General features: G+C 47.6%; 1 protein-coding gene across 3 annotated transcripts in view; it reads right to left on the minus strand.

Moving 5' to 3' along the window:
• The window catches only part of Dido1 (death inducer-obliterator 1), a 54,285-nt gene that overhangs the window by 12,039 nt on the left and 27,449 nt on the right, over nt 1–14,797 (minus strand). For all 3 annotated transcript variants that reach the window (XM_013030373.1, XM_013030374.1, XM_013030371.1), the window contains 10 exons: nt 13,796–14,008; nt 12,585–12,798; nt 3,721–4,177; nt 3,441–3,600; nt 2,814–2,930; nt 2,617–2,721; nt 2,140–2,275; nt 1,060–1,588; nt 677–830; nt 158–247 (listed from right to left, as the gene is read on the minus strand). In XM_013030373.1, the coding sequence (XP_012885827.1) occupies nt 158–247; nt 677–830; nt 1,060–1,588; nt 2,140–2,275; nt 2,617–2,721; nt 2,814–2,930; nt 3,441–3,600; nt 3,721–4,177; nt 12,585–12,798; nt 13,796–14,008 (2,175 nt within the window). The remainder of the gene's footprint in view (nt 1–157; nt 248–676; nt 831–1,059; nt 1,589–2,139; nt 2,276–2,616; nt 2,722–2,813; nt 2,931–3,440; nt 3,601–3,720; nt 4,178–12,584; nt 12,799–13,795; nt 14,009–14,797) is intronic.

The raw sequence follows: 14,797 nt of genomic DNA on the forward strand, positions 1-14,797 counted from the left end.
ACCTTCACATCTACTTAAAATTTCTGTAAGTATTTTAATTATCTAGTAAGTTTCAGGCTGCTATTGCAAATATTAGCCCGTTACAAGTAAAAGTTAAAAAGATGTGATTACAAACAGCATCTCCCACTGCTGCTGAGATCATACTATGAGCGGATACCTTAGACACGGAAGACTTGAGCTTGCCAACATAATCCCAAACTGTCTTCGGAGCAATCCTCCCACCAACGTGGATCGTGTCGGGCAAGTCCTAAACAAGAGCTTAGAGTCAGTAACGAGGGAACTGCAGTGTTCAGAAACAAGTCAACACAGGAGCCTCAAGGCACCCAACACCCAAAATTCAGAACTGCCACCCAGGACTGAGTCCCTAACCCAAGGGTGGTCTGCTGACCAGGATCACAATCCGAAGATACTGCCTATGAGCACACAGTTGGCTCAATGTCCTTGCAAAGGTTTTGTCCTTGCCTTAGTTTTGAAATGCAAGATCTGGCATGGGAAAGCCCTGACTAAACATGTAACTGTGATGCGTGACTTCTCATCCATGCTTCTACCCCATCCACACAGCTTCACCCCAGTCACTTCTGCTTTACCCTACAGGGCGCCAAAGGTCTGGGTGCCACATGTGTAACTCCCACAAGGCACACCCACACATTCACACACTGTCTTGGTTGGTTCTAACCTCACTGAGGTAATCAAAACACCCAGAGACAGGATACGCTTTAGTGACGAATTTTGCTACACTCTGCATGTTAATAAATCCTTTCCAAATAGTGCCAAGGCGAGACAAGAAGAGAGTTGTGTCTCCTTCTGGGGGTGACCGCGACTCGGAGACGCTGTAAGACAAAAGCATTTTAAAAACAGGTAAATCTTTTTGTAAAACAGGAATTCCAAAGTATAGAGACTTTACATTCAGAAGCAGAAGTGATCAAGTTTGATAGCTTACTTTTGCCAATTAACTATTTTAATCACAATGATCAAATCGACAAATCAAATCTGACCAAGGAAAGTTAGCTTCTTCTCATTAACGCAAAACAAACACAAATATTCTTTGTTCATTCATACCTGAGATTTGGTGATGATGAAACCGACGGGTATCTTGGGTCAGAGGATGGGGACGGCTTAGCCAGTATGGACTTCGGCACCATTACAGGGGTCAGAGCAGGCTTGAGCATGTCAGATTTGGCTTCTGCTGTGTGGGTGCTGTCTAGGTGGGCTACAGTGGAGGTGGTGACTGTGCACAATCCACTCAGAGCAGTCCTGGGGTCTCGGCCGGACACGGTAACGGTAGTGACCACTCCAGCCCCGCAGGAGGCTGCAGACGCAGGGAGGCCTTCCAGTGGGGAAGGCTCAGGGTGATCCTCTCCTGAGGGTCCAGGGAAGCATCTCCTCTCCAGGAGTGGATGAGAAGCACTTCCCAGGTCTGGCTCAGAAGCACTTTCAGGCAAAGTCTCTGTGATCCTTTCACCAGCCGAGCCAGGAACTGGATCAGAGGGAGAGCTGTCATACTTGGACTTCAAGTCGTCTTTCTTCACAGAAGTGGACAGTTTTTGTTTTTTAGGAGCTGGTTCATCTTCTGATGATGGAACCTGACCTAGAGAATTGATAAGAAAACTGAATGAGAAATCACTCAGTACTTCTTGTGAGTAGGTGATGATGTCTGTCCAAGTACCAAAAGCAGCCAGGTGCTGGCGGCTCATGCCTATAACCACAGCCACTGAGGAGAGATCTGAAGATCTAGTCTATCTGAAGCTAGCCTATGCAGGAAAGCCTGACAATCTCCAATTAACCACCAAAAGCCACAGGTGAAGTTGTGGCTCAAATGGCAGAGTGCCAACCTTGAGCAAAAAACACTCAGGGACCCAAGCCCTGAGTTTCAAGCCCCAGGACCAGCACACAAAAACACCAACAAAAGCAACTCTGTAAACATCACAAAAACCCTTTCATCTTTTTTGTTTGCCTAAACTTGGGTGGAATACCATCATTCTGAAGAGGATAGTGGGTAAATGTTTTGTTTTTTGGCAGTTTAAGGTTTGTACTCAGGGCCTTGTGCTTGCTAGGCAGGTGCTCTTCCATTGAGCCACACCTCCAGCCTTAGAAGGGTACGTGAATTTCAACTAGATCCTGTCTCCAGATTATGCTTACCTGTACAAATCTTACAGTTTAGATCAAAAAGATGGGCCCGGTGCTGACTTGTCGTGTCCTTCAACATGCTGCTGCAGGCGTCCAAGAGAGGGGCTGCACTCTTCTCGGGGGCAGCTCGTACTGACTCCTGCTGCTCCTAGACACAAAGGGAACAGACCAACATGAGCAGGCCATTTCTTTTCCAAAGTTTTCTACAAATTACATAACTAAGGACCACAAGGAAACAGGGCCCACTAATGAGGACCATGCATACCCATAGTGTAGTATTTTGTTCCCTGGAGACTGGACTAAAAGTGCAAAGCAAGCCTGTACTGGGAGGCCTAGTCTCAAAAATACCAAGAACCACCCCCAAGAAGAGCATACTCAACACAGGTACTTAAGAAAATACTGTGATTTTATATTCATAGGCGTATAGGTGTTTAAGTTCAGTTCCTTGTTCATCATTTGGAATGAGTTTTGTCAGCCCTGAATGCTCACTTCTGAATCTGACACTGGTGGGGAATCTTCCATGTCAGGAATGGTTTCTGACTTAACAGTGGTCTTCTTACTTTCAGGATGCAACTTAGCCCTGGACTCGGCCACCTACAATGAAAAAGGCGGAAGCAGAGGTGGTCAGCCCTGCATCCCAGGGGAAGATGGAGCCAAGCCTCAGGCAGCACTCCATTGGCACTCACAGGTTTTGCCGGCCTCTCTTTCCACACGGAAAGCTCTTTGGACACAAGCTCTTCTGGCTTCATCCTCACCAGTTTTGCCAAGGAAATCTCCTCTCGCAGAACTCGATGGAAAAGTCCCTGTAAACAAACACCTCTCACTCAACGTCTGGGCATTTATGTGGAGCAGTACGAAGGCATAAAGCAACACAAGAAATCCGACTCAGAGGGCAGGGGCCACATAAACAGAGCCAACGCACTCTACTGCTAGAGGCCTCAGGAGGAAGCACAAGGTCTGGACTTCAAAACCATGTTGCAGCACTATGCTGAAAACCCAGCACCTCCCTCCTCAGGAAAACAGACTAGGTACGCAATTTGGAACACAAAAGGTAAAGTTAGGTTAAAGGCAGGGAGTGATCACTCCTACTAGGCATTGGCTGACCATGGCTATGTTACTTGGTCCAGATACTAAAACACAGGTAAGGGGCTGAGAGGTGAAGGAAAAAACTCCAGAAGTCAGTCCAGGCCACCGGGGCCACAACAGGCAAGGACCCAACACCTCACACTGCCCTGACTCGTGTGCTACTGCGAGACTGCTAATGTGAACCGCAAGGCCAGACATCCCCAGAATTGCAGTGTTGATGCACAGACCTGATTCTTGGGGTCCTTTAGGTTGAACATGATGCTGCGATATTTACTCTTATAGCGATTATCTGTAACTTGGAACAAGTTAAACATTTCCTTTTCGATGTGGAGGGCGACTTTTCCTACTTCGTTTTCTGTCATGATCAAGTCATCACTGTCACTGACTCTGAGCGGAAGAAAAAGGACTCTATCAGCCATTTGCATTTACATGTATGACCTTTTCAACAGTGGGGAAATCTTGACAATAGAACACCTTCTATTTCAAAGGATGTCATGAACAGCCCACCTTTTCCATAGAATCTCTTTCAAGGAGCGCCTTATATTTTGCCGTATTTGTGAGTTTGGCTGTGCTGGGGCCGGGCCGGAGGCACCGATGCGGCCTGGGGCTGGAGCGGCTGCAGCAGCATTGGCTACCATTGGCTTCCTGATGGCTCCGGTCACAGCTGCAGAGCCAGGGGACTTTTTGGGAGCTGCCGTCACAGCAGTAGACATGGCTCCTGCCTGCCTGGCAGCAGCACCTGAAGGAGCAGCGGCGATCCACGGCCTCTTGGGGATGGTGCCCTTGAAGCCTGAGGGTGACTTTTTAGCGGTCGCCTTGGCTCCTGGCACATTCGCAAAGGGAGAAGGCTTCTTTGGAACCAGACTTCTAGGCGAAGGCTGTCTGCCCACCAAGGATCCAGGAGGAGCTATTTTCTTTGAGGCTACCACAGTTCTGTCCTCTGTCCTCCTATCATCTTTCACGGCTGCAAAGGAATTAAAGGCAGGCTGAGGCAGGAGGAAATGCACTGCCACCCGTCTCTGAAGCAACCTTACCTCTAAATTAGTAAGCATTCTATAATGTTAGAGAAAATAGTTCTTAAAATCTTAAAATTAAACAAGTTTTACTTATGAGACAGCTCTCAGCAGTATTTGTGATCATGATTACACTTTATTTCAAAAGAAAAATGCCCTATTAAACCTTTTTACTTTTGGCAGTGTGGTGGTTCGAACTCAGGGCCTTGAACTTACCAAGCAGGTGCTTTACCACCTGACCTAAACCTTTTATCTCCAACAACAAACTCTCAAAGGCTCTGTTCACTAGCTAAGCTATAAAACTGGAGTTACAGGCCAGGCACTTTGTGGCTTACATCTGTGGTCCTCACTACTCAGGAGGCTAAAGTCCCAGTGTTATGGCTCAAAGCCATCCCAGCAAGGAAAAGTCCCTGAGAATCTCATGTTTAATTAACCACCAAAAAGCCAGAAGTAGAGTTGTGGCTCAAAGTCATAGGATTAAGCCTGAAAGTTCAGGGACAGTGCCCAGGCCCAGAGTTCAAGCCCTAACACCCCCCCCCCACCCCGCCCCAGACCAAAACAACAAAACCCTGAAGAGCAAATTCCTATTATCAATAAAAGCTAGACTAGTACTTTAAGAATTCAATTGTAACTTTTTTTTAAAACAAGCTTGAATTTAATCTTTTCAGGGGAAATGAACAAGATCTTCTTCCATGTATTTTCCACCATGGGGGCTTGGAGGATGGTACTTCTATCACCTAGGTGGGTGGGTGGGTGGGTGTCTCCATGTACTTTGTCACCCTCTGGACAAGTTAATTGAAGATACTGTTAGTAAGAACAGGAAAAGTGGCAAAGCTGTGATGTACAATCCATCGTAATGCCAGTTGGTCAGATGCTAGCGATGCAGTGGAGCCACCTGCTCACGTCTCCACAGCCTGCAGATTCTGTCTGGTCTGCACTGAAGGCTTCCCACTGCAGCTGGAATGAGAACGGTGTGCCACCACCGCCATTTTTTCTGTTGAGACTAGGGTCTCAAACTTTTTGCCTATGCTGGCCATGAGCCTGGGCTAGCTGAACTATGAATCCCGCAACCTCTGCCTCCCAAGTAGTAGTTACAGGTGTGATTCACTGGTGCCCAGGTGTTTCTAACTCAAACAAAGATAGTCACCAAAGCTCAAGTCAAAGCTCCTCAACCGCACAAAACCTTCCACAAGTCAGCACAGAACTGATCACATGAAAACACTGGGCCCAGCAGAGTTTGGGGCTCAGTGTTGTAGCCCTGGGGAGACAGTATTTTGTCTAGTATGTGGTGCACTGGACAAGCACACAGATGAGGAAGTAGATGCCAGGTATAGGCCCCAGCAAGGGTGCTGGGACTGCCACTGTCCCACCAAGCAAGGGACAGACATCACCACCAGGGCTGCCGTCAGGTGGACTTTCCTCCCACATCCTGCAGTAGTGAATCCCTAAAAGTTACAGCATGTCACCGGATGCGCTAACCACTCCTGTAGTAACAGCTAAGGAGCACAAACCCCAGTGACTATTTCTTATATGTGGAGGCTTGGAAAGCTGAGGAAAGAGCCAAGTCAAACTACAAGTAAGGCCTGAGTCCAGATTCCTCTCCAGGTACCCCACGCCCAGGGCTCCACTGAGGCTGGCCAGACCTGGCCACACTGACAGGGTCCTGGGGTCATCAGAGCTGCTCTACAAGCCGGCACCATCACCATACAGGCACACAATTCAGCACGTGTGGTTTGTAGATGCCAATCTCAAGTTTACAGTCCCCTCCTCCTCCATCTTTCTTGAAGACAAGAATGTGTTACAGAGCCTAGGCTAGCCCCACATTTGTGATCCTCTTACCTTTTAGGATTACAAAAGTACACTACCACACCTGGGTCCCAATTTTCTGCATTAGCTAATTACTTTCTAACAAAAGGCAGTCCCCTCCCCTTATCTCAGAGACCTTCAACTTCACACTCCTGGGACCACTAGCCAAAGGAAGATTCTAAGACCCGTACTTGGAGGCTCCCTGTGAACTTGTTCACCATTACAGCACGTGTCTATCCGCAGCTGCATCTCTGCCTTGCACCTCAGAATGAAACAGAAAAAACCCAGAGCTGAGCTTTTAAATAGGCCACAAAGCAATAATAATATTTGAGAAACTGGGACACAGTATGAAGAAATGTTTAGTCTAGGGCACTGTTATACAATGGCTCAACTTTGTTTATGGTGCCAGTCCTGGGGCTTGAACTCAGGGCCTGGGCACTGTCTCAGAGCTTCTGCTGAAGGGCAGCACTCTACTTGAGCTACAGCCCCACTTGTGGCTTTTTCTGTGTATGTGGTACTGAGGAACCAAATACAGTCCTCACGCATGCTAGGCAGGCACTCTACCACTGAGCCACCTTCCCAGCCCTTCATATCGTTTCATCAGAAGGAAAGCCAACCAATTCAGAGTACAGATCAGGTGTATACGCTCAAGGAGAAACCAGAGCTACTACTGCAATATTTATTCCTTACAACTCTGGTGTAGTCGTGTGAAATAAAATGAGTAGACTTTCTGGGAGGGGACTAGGAAGGGGATGAACATTTTGAGCAGTGAGATGAGTGTTAGACAATATCCAAAGCTCTCCTACACTGAGAAGGGTGCCGCAGGCCCACCGCTGGCCAGCAGCTGTATCCAAACTGCCAGCCAGCCAGCCGTCACAGAAGCACGGAACTGCCTGTGATTAAAACTGAGAATCAGAACCAATCACTTTTACGGAATATAGTTTTAGAATCACTTTTAGGTGATTTTACAAAACCCTGACATACTTGTGTGGTACAATCTAAACTGAGAGCATTTTGTTTCTAGTTACAAACACCTGCAGGTCTCAAAAACTTGGCCCCACCTCCCCAAATCTAACTTTAGGGATATCAACCTGTACTGGCCCAACCCCCCTCCCCACTCAGGTAAAGAAGAGGCTACCAATCCTTGCTAAGATCAGTAATCGACAACAAGTACAGACAGACTGGTCTGCTATGACAGGGGAGTGGCCCTCTGACAACAGCTTTCGTGCAACTAGTGGTTTCTGGAGCACCAATGACTGGTTACATAGCAAATACCTACTTTGGAGGGTAGTGTGGAAGTGCTGGGCTTGGGTTAACTGATGCTAGAATATCAGCAACAGAGATTATTCTGTCAGGTGCCAAACCCATGGCCTTTGCACACAACTGTGCTGCCCTCATTTTCTTTAAGGGGCAAAGGCAGACACACACAGGCACTGGACCAGGTAGCTTTGAGGCTAACCTCAACTCTGTGACCCTACCACCTCTGCCTTCTGAGTACTAGGGTTAGGTGTGCACTTCCACACTGACTCCTAAACTCACTAACTGTGCTGTGGCTTCCAAGACAAGAAATAGTCACCAGGACTGTTCTGTTTCAGAAACAGTCCAGCCCTCAGGGCTCTAGTCCCGTGTGTTCTGCTGGCCAGGACCTTTCCTGTTGGCTTGCAGTGTCCTGCTGCCACTCCACCTACCCCTTGTGCTTGAGGAAGCATTCCATTAGTCCTCTCCGATCACTGGTCCTAAAGCCCGCTCAAGGGGGAAAAAATGTGCTCCCTAATGCTAAGTTAGTAGCTCCAGGAATTGTGCCCTTCCCCTGCCCCGCTGCAAGGGAGGCCGTGATCCCAGACAAAACTTGCTGCTATGTTTGCACTAGAAATGCAGGGCTGACCGGGCACGGGGAAGGTACCGTAAATCCTGGGTCTTGTCAGAGGGCCAACGAGGATGCTATAGGACCACTGGCCACTGGGTGTCACTAGCGAACTTCAATAAATAAGGGGAGAAAATCTGCCCTCCACTGAAGGAATCACTAGCGCGATTCGGGACAGTTGAGCAATTGCCCAAATGGGTTACAACAGGGGAACACAATCCCCTATAGAGAAGGTATAAGCCCAATGTTGCCAGGCAGCTGTGTTTGGTGACAATCTCGTCTGCACATAGCTCTATCTCACCCAGTGATGCAAATTCCCTCCAAGCCTTACATCCTACCAGGTGGCAGGGCTGCCGCCATGAGGGCAGGCAGGGTCTCACCAGCAACACCTGGAAACTAGGCCTCAGACAAACCTGCTCCAGGGTGACCAGCTCGGGTTCCCAGGAGCCACAAGATCTTCCCTAGGGTAAAAACCAGATACTGGCTAGGAAGAAATGGTTTGCATCTACAACATTCAATGTTTTATATGTTCAAATTATCCTTCAATCTGGGAATGGTGGCACTTGGGAGCTGGAGCAGGGTATAAGCTTAAGTTGGCACGGACAACAGGACAGCCCTGTCCCCATATTAAAATCCTTCAAAAGCCACGGGAAGTTACTGACGTCCTCTCTATGGGGACATGCAGCACAGGCCATTTGTCATCATGCTCCGCAGACAGCCATCAGTACTGCAGTGATTTGGGAATGTAAAAAAAAAAAAAAAAAAATCAAAAAAAACAAAAGGTATTTTTTCCTTGGTGAAGTTCAGAATTTGAGTCGTTTCCATTTTAACGGAGGCTAACTCTACATAAACCTAAAAACTGCAACTGTGCATCTCTGATTTAACAATTCCACATTTATTGTCTTGAAAAACAGAACTGTGATTTATGCTAGGTTGGAAGAATTAATCAAATTACACTTCAAAGCGAACCACCTGGGTGGCCAGCCACAAGAGTGTGCTGTCTGCCCAGCTACTGCTGTGCTGCCGAATTCCAGGATTTACAAGGATGGGGGCTTCCCAACCACCACCAGGAGAGAAGCAGCCGGTTTAGCCTGCTAAGTTGCATACTAAACCTAGTATGACAGGAATACGCTACAATAGTCCATATACCCTCCCTGAAGTCCTCCAGACCCCTCCTGACAGCCCATGGGTGTGGTTACCTTATGTTCTTCTCGATGACTCTTCCAGGTCTGTGGCAAATAAATGTTGCCTCCAACCTTCAGTTAAATGAAGTAGCAAACATTCTGAACTTTCTCTAACTTTTAGAAGCCAAGACTATGTGAGTGTTGATGTGCAACAAGACTACCATATTTTACAACTTTATCTAGATATAGTGGAAACTTGTACACTGTGTTGAAGAGTCACAGCATGCATCTTCAGAGGTGACTTTGCGCGATGACAGCAGCAATGCCATCGAAGGATGTTCCTGGAGTGTTTGTCTTTACAGAGTATTTAGGGTGGAGCCACTGCTCCAAAAAGGTCACTGGGAGCAGGTGAACTCCACAGAGCTGGATACATCAGCCCTCACCACCTCGCCAGCCTTGGGGGGAGAGGGGCAGCAGGGCAGACTGAAGGACGCTGCTGCTGCAGGATGGTACCAAGTAGGCTCACCTGGTAGGTTCAAGTCAGACATAATTTCTGGAAGTTGTCTATAAAATGCAAACAACTAATATGTCAAAAGAACGCTACTGTTGACAACCAAGAAGATTTCAGGTGGAGTATTAAAAACAGCTGTCAAAGTAAAGCCTTTATCAATATTCTGGGTATTTTTTCCTCAAGAGGTGGAGATGCAGAGTCTGGCGGTCTGGCTCTCCCACTTCGTCTTATTGCCACTCAAGTTCTGGAGACCTAAAGGGCTCATGCAGCTGGAAAAACACCCCTCCAAGTTTAGAGCTCTTTACCCTCCCCCCCAACACACATTCACCCTGGGCTTTGTCTCTCCAGGGCTCCAGCGGCACACGCTTCTGGAACCAGTCCCAGGTGCCCTGGTGAAACCGTCTCCTCCCTGCCCACCACCAAAGAGCCTGGATGTCTGAGCAGCACATGCATCAAAAGGAAAATGCTTCTTTCTGGAGAAGACAAACAGCCAATCACCAGGATTTGCCTTGGCAGGCTGCTATGGTTTTCCATTTTAGTTTCCACAGTAGATAAAATGTTTTTCTGCCAAAATCTATTCAGATCCTGTGTTTTAGGTCATTTAATAAGCCATTTAGTGAGTCCCAAATCTAGAAAGTATACATGTAATTATTTGCACCAGAATTCCACTTGAGAACTCTAATAAATCAGGAACATTTGTTGGTTTATGCTGACAACAATGGCAGGTGGACTAAAGGTGGAAATAAAAAAACAAAAAAAACAAACAAAAACAGGACATGAAACCAAAAAGCACCACCAGGCTCTTGGAAAGAAAAATTTTAAATGACAATTGTTTCTATAAGCTAAGGAAAATACACAGAAATTCCAGGGAAGTTTTAAAAGGCAACTCAGAGGAGCAACTGCACGTGAATTCGTGTCACCTGAGTGTGGGGAGCAAAGCTTCGGGCGATGCAGGGCCGCTGCCTCCACCGCAGGGCGGCGCAGCGCTGGGAGGCCCTGTGGCTGCAGACCTCCGGGAGCAGCTGCAGCGGCTCTTCAGATGCACAGGGTGAGCCAGACATGCATCAATGCACAAGAAAGGCGAACAAGGAAGTGTTCGTAGAATTGGCTTCACTCCAAGGCCCTCCTCCCCCCCTCCCCCCCCCCCCCCCCCCCCCCCGTCGTGTGTTTGCCAGCCAGTGGGGATGCAGTTCCACAAACTCTGTGTGGTGAGCCTCCCGCTGGACTGTGGGGGAAGAGAATGTGCCTGCTACTGAAACTGTTTGGGGGGAGAGAAGCAGACACTTTACCAATGACCCTACGCTTCTTCCAATCATTGGGAAGATGACATTTCTGAGGTAATACAAAAGAGGTCAGAAACAACCACCTTCGGACACAGGGCCCTTATTCATGCTCTATTTTGGATGTCCAGTTTTAATTTTGAGATGTTGAAGTGTTTTGTCCCAACTTTCTGCCCCTGAAGCCTACTGGCTTCATTGAGGAAGTGCTGAGTGGAAGAGGTAGAAGAGTCAAAGAAGAAACTTCAAACTTAGAAACTGGCCTCCTCATTGACTCCCGAAATCCTTACACCTGTGTTCCCCACTACAAGTAACAAGACTGTTAGGGTCCAACAATCCCAATCCTCCTCGCCAACTTTCCTCTCCTCAATACCACCTGCGTTTCGAGGGCAGCTAGAGATACTCAACCCCCTGTGCTGTGATATACCGTGGTTTTCTTTCCTTTATTCTCATGTGCCTACAACCAACTTAAAGCATTTTAGCTCGGTGTTCAAGTGGCTGCCTTCCACCCAGATAAGTAGCACTTGTTTTTAAATGAAGTCACTAAGTCTGAGCTAATTCAGTAACCGTTTGAGAGCAGGGACTTTGCCACGTAACACCATAAGGTGCACTATGGTCCCTTATAATGCATCATTTACTTAATTCAATTCACTTGTGATTCTACTTCTTAAGACTTGGGCCTCTTACATTCTCATTTTCTCTCTTTCTTTTGAGACCGAGTCTTACTACATAGCCCAGGCTGACTTTGAACTTTCAGACCTCCTCCCTACCTTAGCCTTCTGGAAGCATTTACAGGATTGTGCCACCATGCCTGGCCTGGCTACATGCCCCTTTTTTTCAGTCACATGAAACCTAGCACCTACCTGCACATACCCTCTTTGAGGAAACTTGCTGAAAGGCCAACCAAAAAGAAATAAAATACACATCTGTACTCCTGGAATTCAGGGCAATTTTACCTAGTGCTTTCTAAAGGCCACAGCATTATGATGAGAACATAAATAGAAACTAACTTGAATGTACTTCTGTGGAACATGGGGCGGAGAAACAAGAATGAACCCAAGTGCAATGGCCCAATCTGGGGTTTCAGAAGATGTACTGGAAGGAAGCATTTTCATTTCATGGATTTGAAATGAAACAGGGGAGGCTGGGGCGGAGAGTCCTGAAACGTTCACCCTTAGGGCATCAGTTACTCACTATGGGGTCTGCTAAGCAGTGGAATAGCCTTCAAAATTTGCATGTGTACTTATGGATGTGAATTGGACATGAACATAAGCCTTCCTATCTAGTTAAAAATGATCTAACTAGTGAAAAATACCGTTTCAGCCATCAGATGTAACACTAATCTCCAGAGAGGATCACAACATACAGTAGGGCAAGGACTGTTGTATAGAAAGTAGGTGCTGTGGAAAACTGCCCAAGTTCTGTGCAGGGCTGTGATAACACTACTGATGTCTGTACAGTGTGAGTCTGGCACGTGGGCAGTCCCAGGGCTGCTGGAGGCTCTGCTCCAATACTTACCAGAGCCCGATCCTGGAATAAAGAATTGTTTCGCCAAGGCGAAACACTCAGGAGTGAGGTTCACGGAGCATTCTAGAAAAACCAGGAGGTCCACAGGCTACTGACAATCACTCCTGGGTCCGAGGCTTTCTAGACTGAGGTGGCCTCTACCATCAGCACTAAGAAACACAGCAGCTGCGCACATGGTCCCAGATCAGCCACAGGCAGCTACACTGAGCCTGAAAGATGGCCTGGAGGTCAGCCCCTGGACATACGTACATTTACACAACAAAGTGGGCGCTGCTGCGACGGGCTTCTCGGGCTTCACTGCGTTGTAGTTGTGGTCACTTGCCCAGGATGGAGTGCTGCTTTCACAAGCTGCCTCCTTCCCTGAGGCTTCACTTCTAGGAGGGGCCACCATCACCTTCTTGGCTGGGTTTTCTTTTTTGTCTGGAGCTGGTCTCTTGTGCACAGAAGAGATTTTAATCCCTACCTGCATAATCAGTGAAACTTCAGTCATTAAGGTCAGAAATGACACTTCTGCTGCATTTCCCTGAGCAAGCAAGGTTAGAATGCTTCTTTGGGGCACCCAAATCCCTCGCCCATTTCAGATTTGCACCCCATTTGCTCAGTGTGTTGTCTACATACTCAGCAACCACATATTTGGGACTGTACTGCTGGGGTCATATAAAAAGGCCCCCAACATGGAACTGCCGAGGCACTTGGGAGGGCAAGGAGACATGCCAAAAACAAGGTGGAACAGGCCTGCCTGTGGGTGTGAGAATGCACTCGACACCTGGAGCAGAGGGCAGTGATGTGGAAAGAAGATAACCAACAACTGTGTTCTCAGGGGAAATAATCCAGGGATTGGGATTATTTCCCAGTGGTCTACACTGCTGCCCTTCTGCTGCACACAGGAACTGCTTTTCTTAGGGAGTTCTAAGATCCCAAATTACCAGCCCGTCATCTAAAGGCCGGCAAGCATTTGAAAATAACCAAGCAGACGCCTGAGCAGCATCAGTCACGCCTGCCTTCCTGTGTCACAGCAGAATGGGCTGTGAAGGCACATCCAGATGAGCCCCGGCCAGGGCTCTAGGTTTAAGAAAACAGCCTGAGTGCTATACATTTTGCTTCCTGCCAAATCACATGGAATACAAAAACAAGACAATTTTGAGACGTGCCTTATGGCCCCTAACCTTGCCTGGAGCCCACGCCACCCTCTCTTAAAGGGCCCTGTGCACAGACTCGGCAGGTAAACGCAGATGCCAACTTGAAAAGCTACAGTCTGCATCCTTGGTTTTCCACAGTGCCTAGGCCGCTCATTCCTGCTTTTATGTTAGTCTGTCACTAGTGAGGGACTCCTCAACTAAAGGTGATCTGCATTATGTTGATACCTTGTCCTCTATACTCCCAAAAGACAAGTCTATGGCAAGAACATTTCTGCACATTTTCTCCTTCAATGGCTCAAAAAATGACCTAGGTCGGCTTACCTGAACACTGCACTTGGGAAGACTGAGTTTTTCTGGCTTCATCTTGACCTTTTCTTTAGGTTTTGGTTTTTGTTCTTTACCTGAGCTTAGAAATTTCATAGTAGCTGCTGCATGTTTGAGAATACAATCATTACTGCAGTACACCGAGTCAGGCTGTGCCACACTGGAGCACCCAGGGCCAATGCACCTAGCAGCACCGGGAGCCTCCACAACCTGCAGGGCAAAACAGGTGACTTTAGACAATGTACGTGGCAACACCTGCAGCCTGAGTGCTTTGTGACAGCACTGTGACAGGACCGCTGCCACTGTTCAACTGAGAGACCAACACGACTTTCTAGATGCATCAAAATCGATCTCTAGTTGAGCAGGGGGGTGCATGCTTGTAGCCCCAACACAGGAGGCTGAGGCAGAAAGATGTGACTGTCCTTCATATCATACAAGAGCCGCACTCTGAGGTAGCTCTTAGCTCATGCAGTTTGTACAGTTCCCTCCCATGGGCATTCACCTCCACGTCCATGGTGAGATTCTATTATAGAGCAAATGTGTGGCCCTAAATGAGATAATTTAGTCAAAAAAGCCATATCAAACTTCTTAAAAGGGGGACTGGGACTTCCCCATAATAGATTTCATGACTGGCTTGTGATGTGAAAGTAGGATTGCTCCCCCCCAAACAAACAAAACCCAAAAGACGTAGGATATCCAACTAAATCTAAAATTTCAACTCGAGGAAAGGTGGTGCATGCCTGTAATCCCAACACTAGGGAGGTTGAGGCACAAAGACTGAGAGTTCAACATCGGCTTAGGATACCTACCAACAGTTTGAAACAAATCTGAATTTCAGAGAAACCATTAGTTGTTTTGTTTAAGTTTAAATATGCTATAAAAATTGCATGGAGGAAGCCGGGCGCTGGTGGCTCACGCCTGTAATCCTAGCTACTCAGGAGGCTGAGATCTGAGGATCGCGGTTCAAAGCCAGCCTGGGCAGGAGAGACCGTGAGACTC

The sequence above is a fragment of the Dipodomys ordii genome, unplaced genomic scaffold (assembly GCF_000151885.1).
Source record: "Dipodomys ordii isolate 6190 unplaced genomic scaffold, Dord_2.0 Scaffold129, whole genome shotgun sequence".
NCBI lineage: Eukaryota > Metazoa > Chordata > Mammalia > Rodentia > Heteromyidae > Dipodomys > Dipodomys ordii.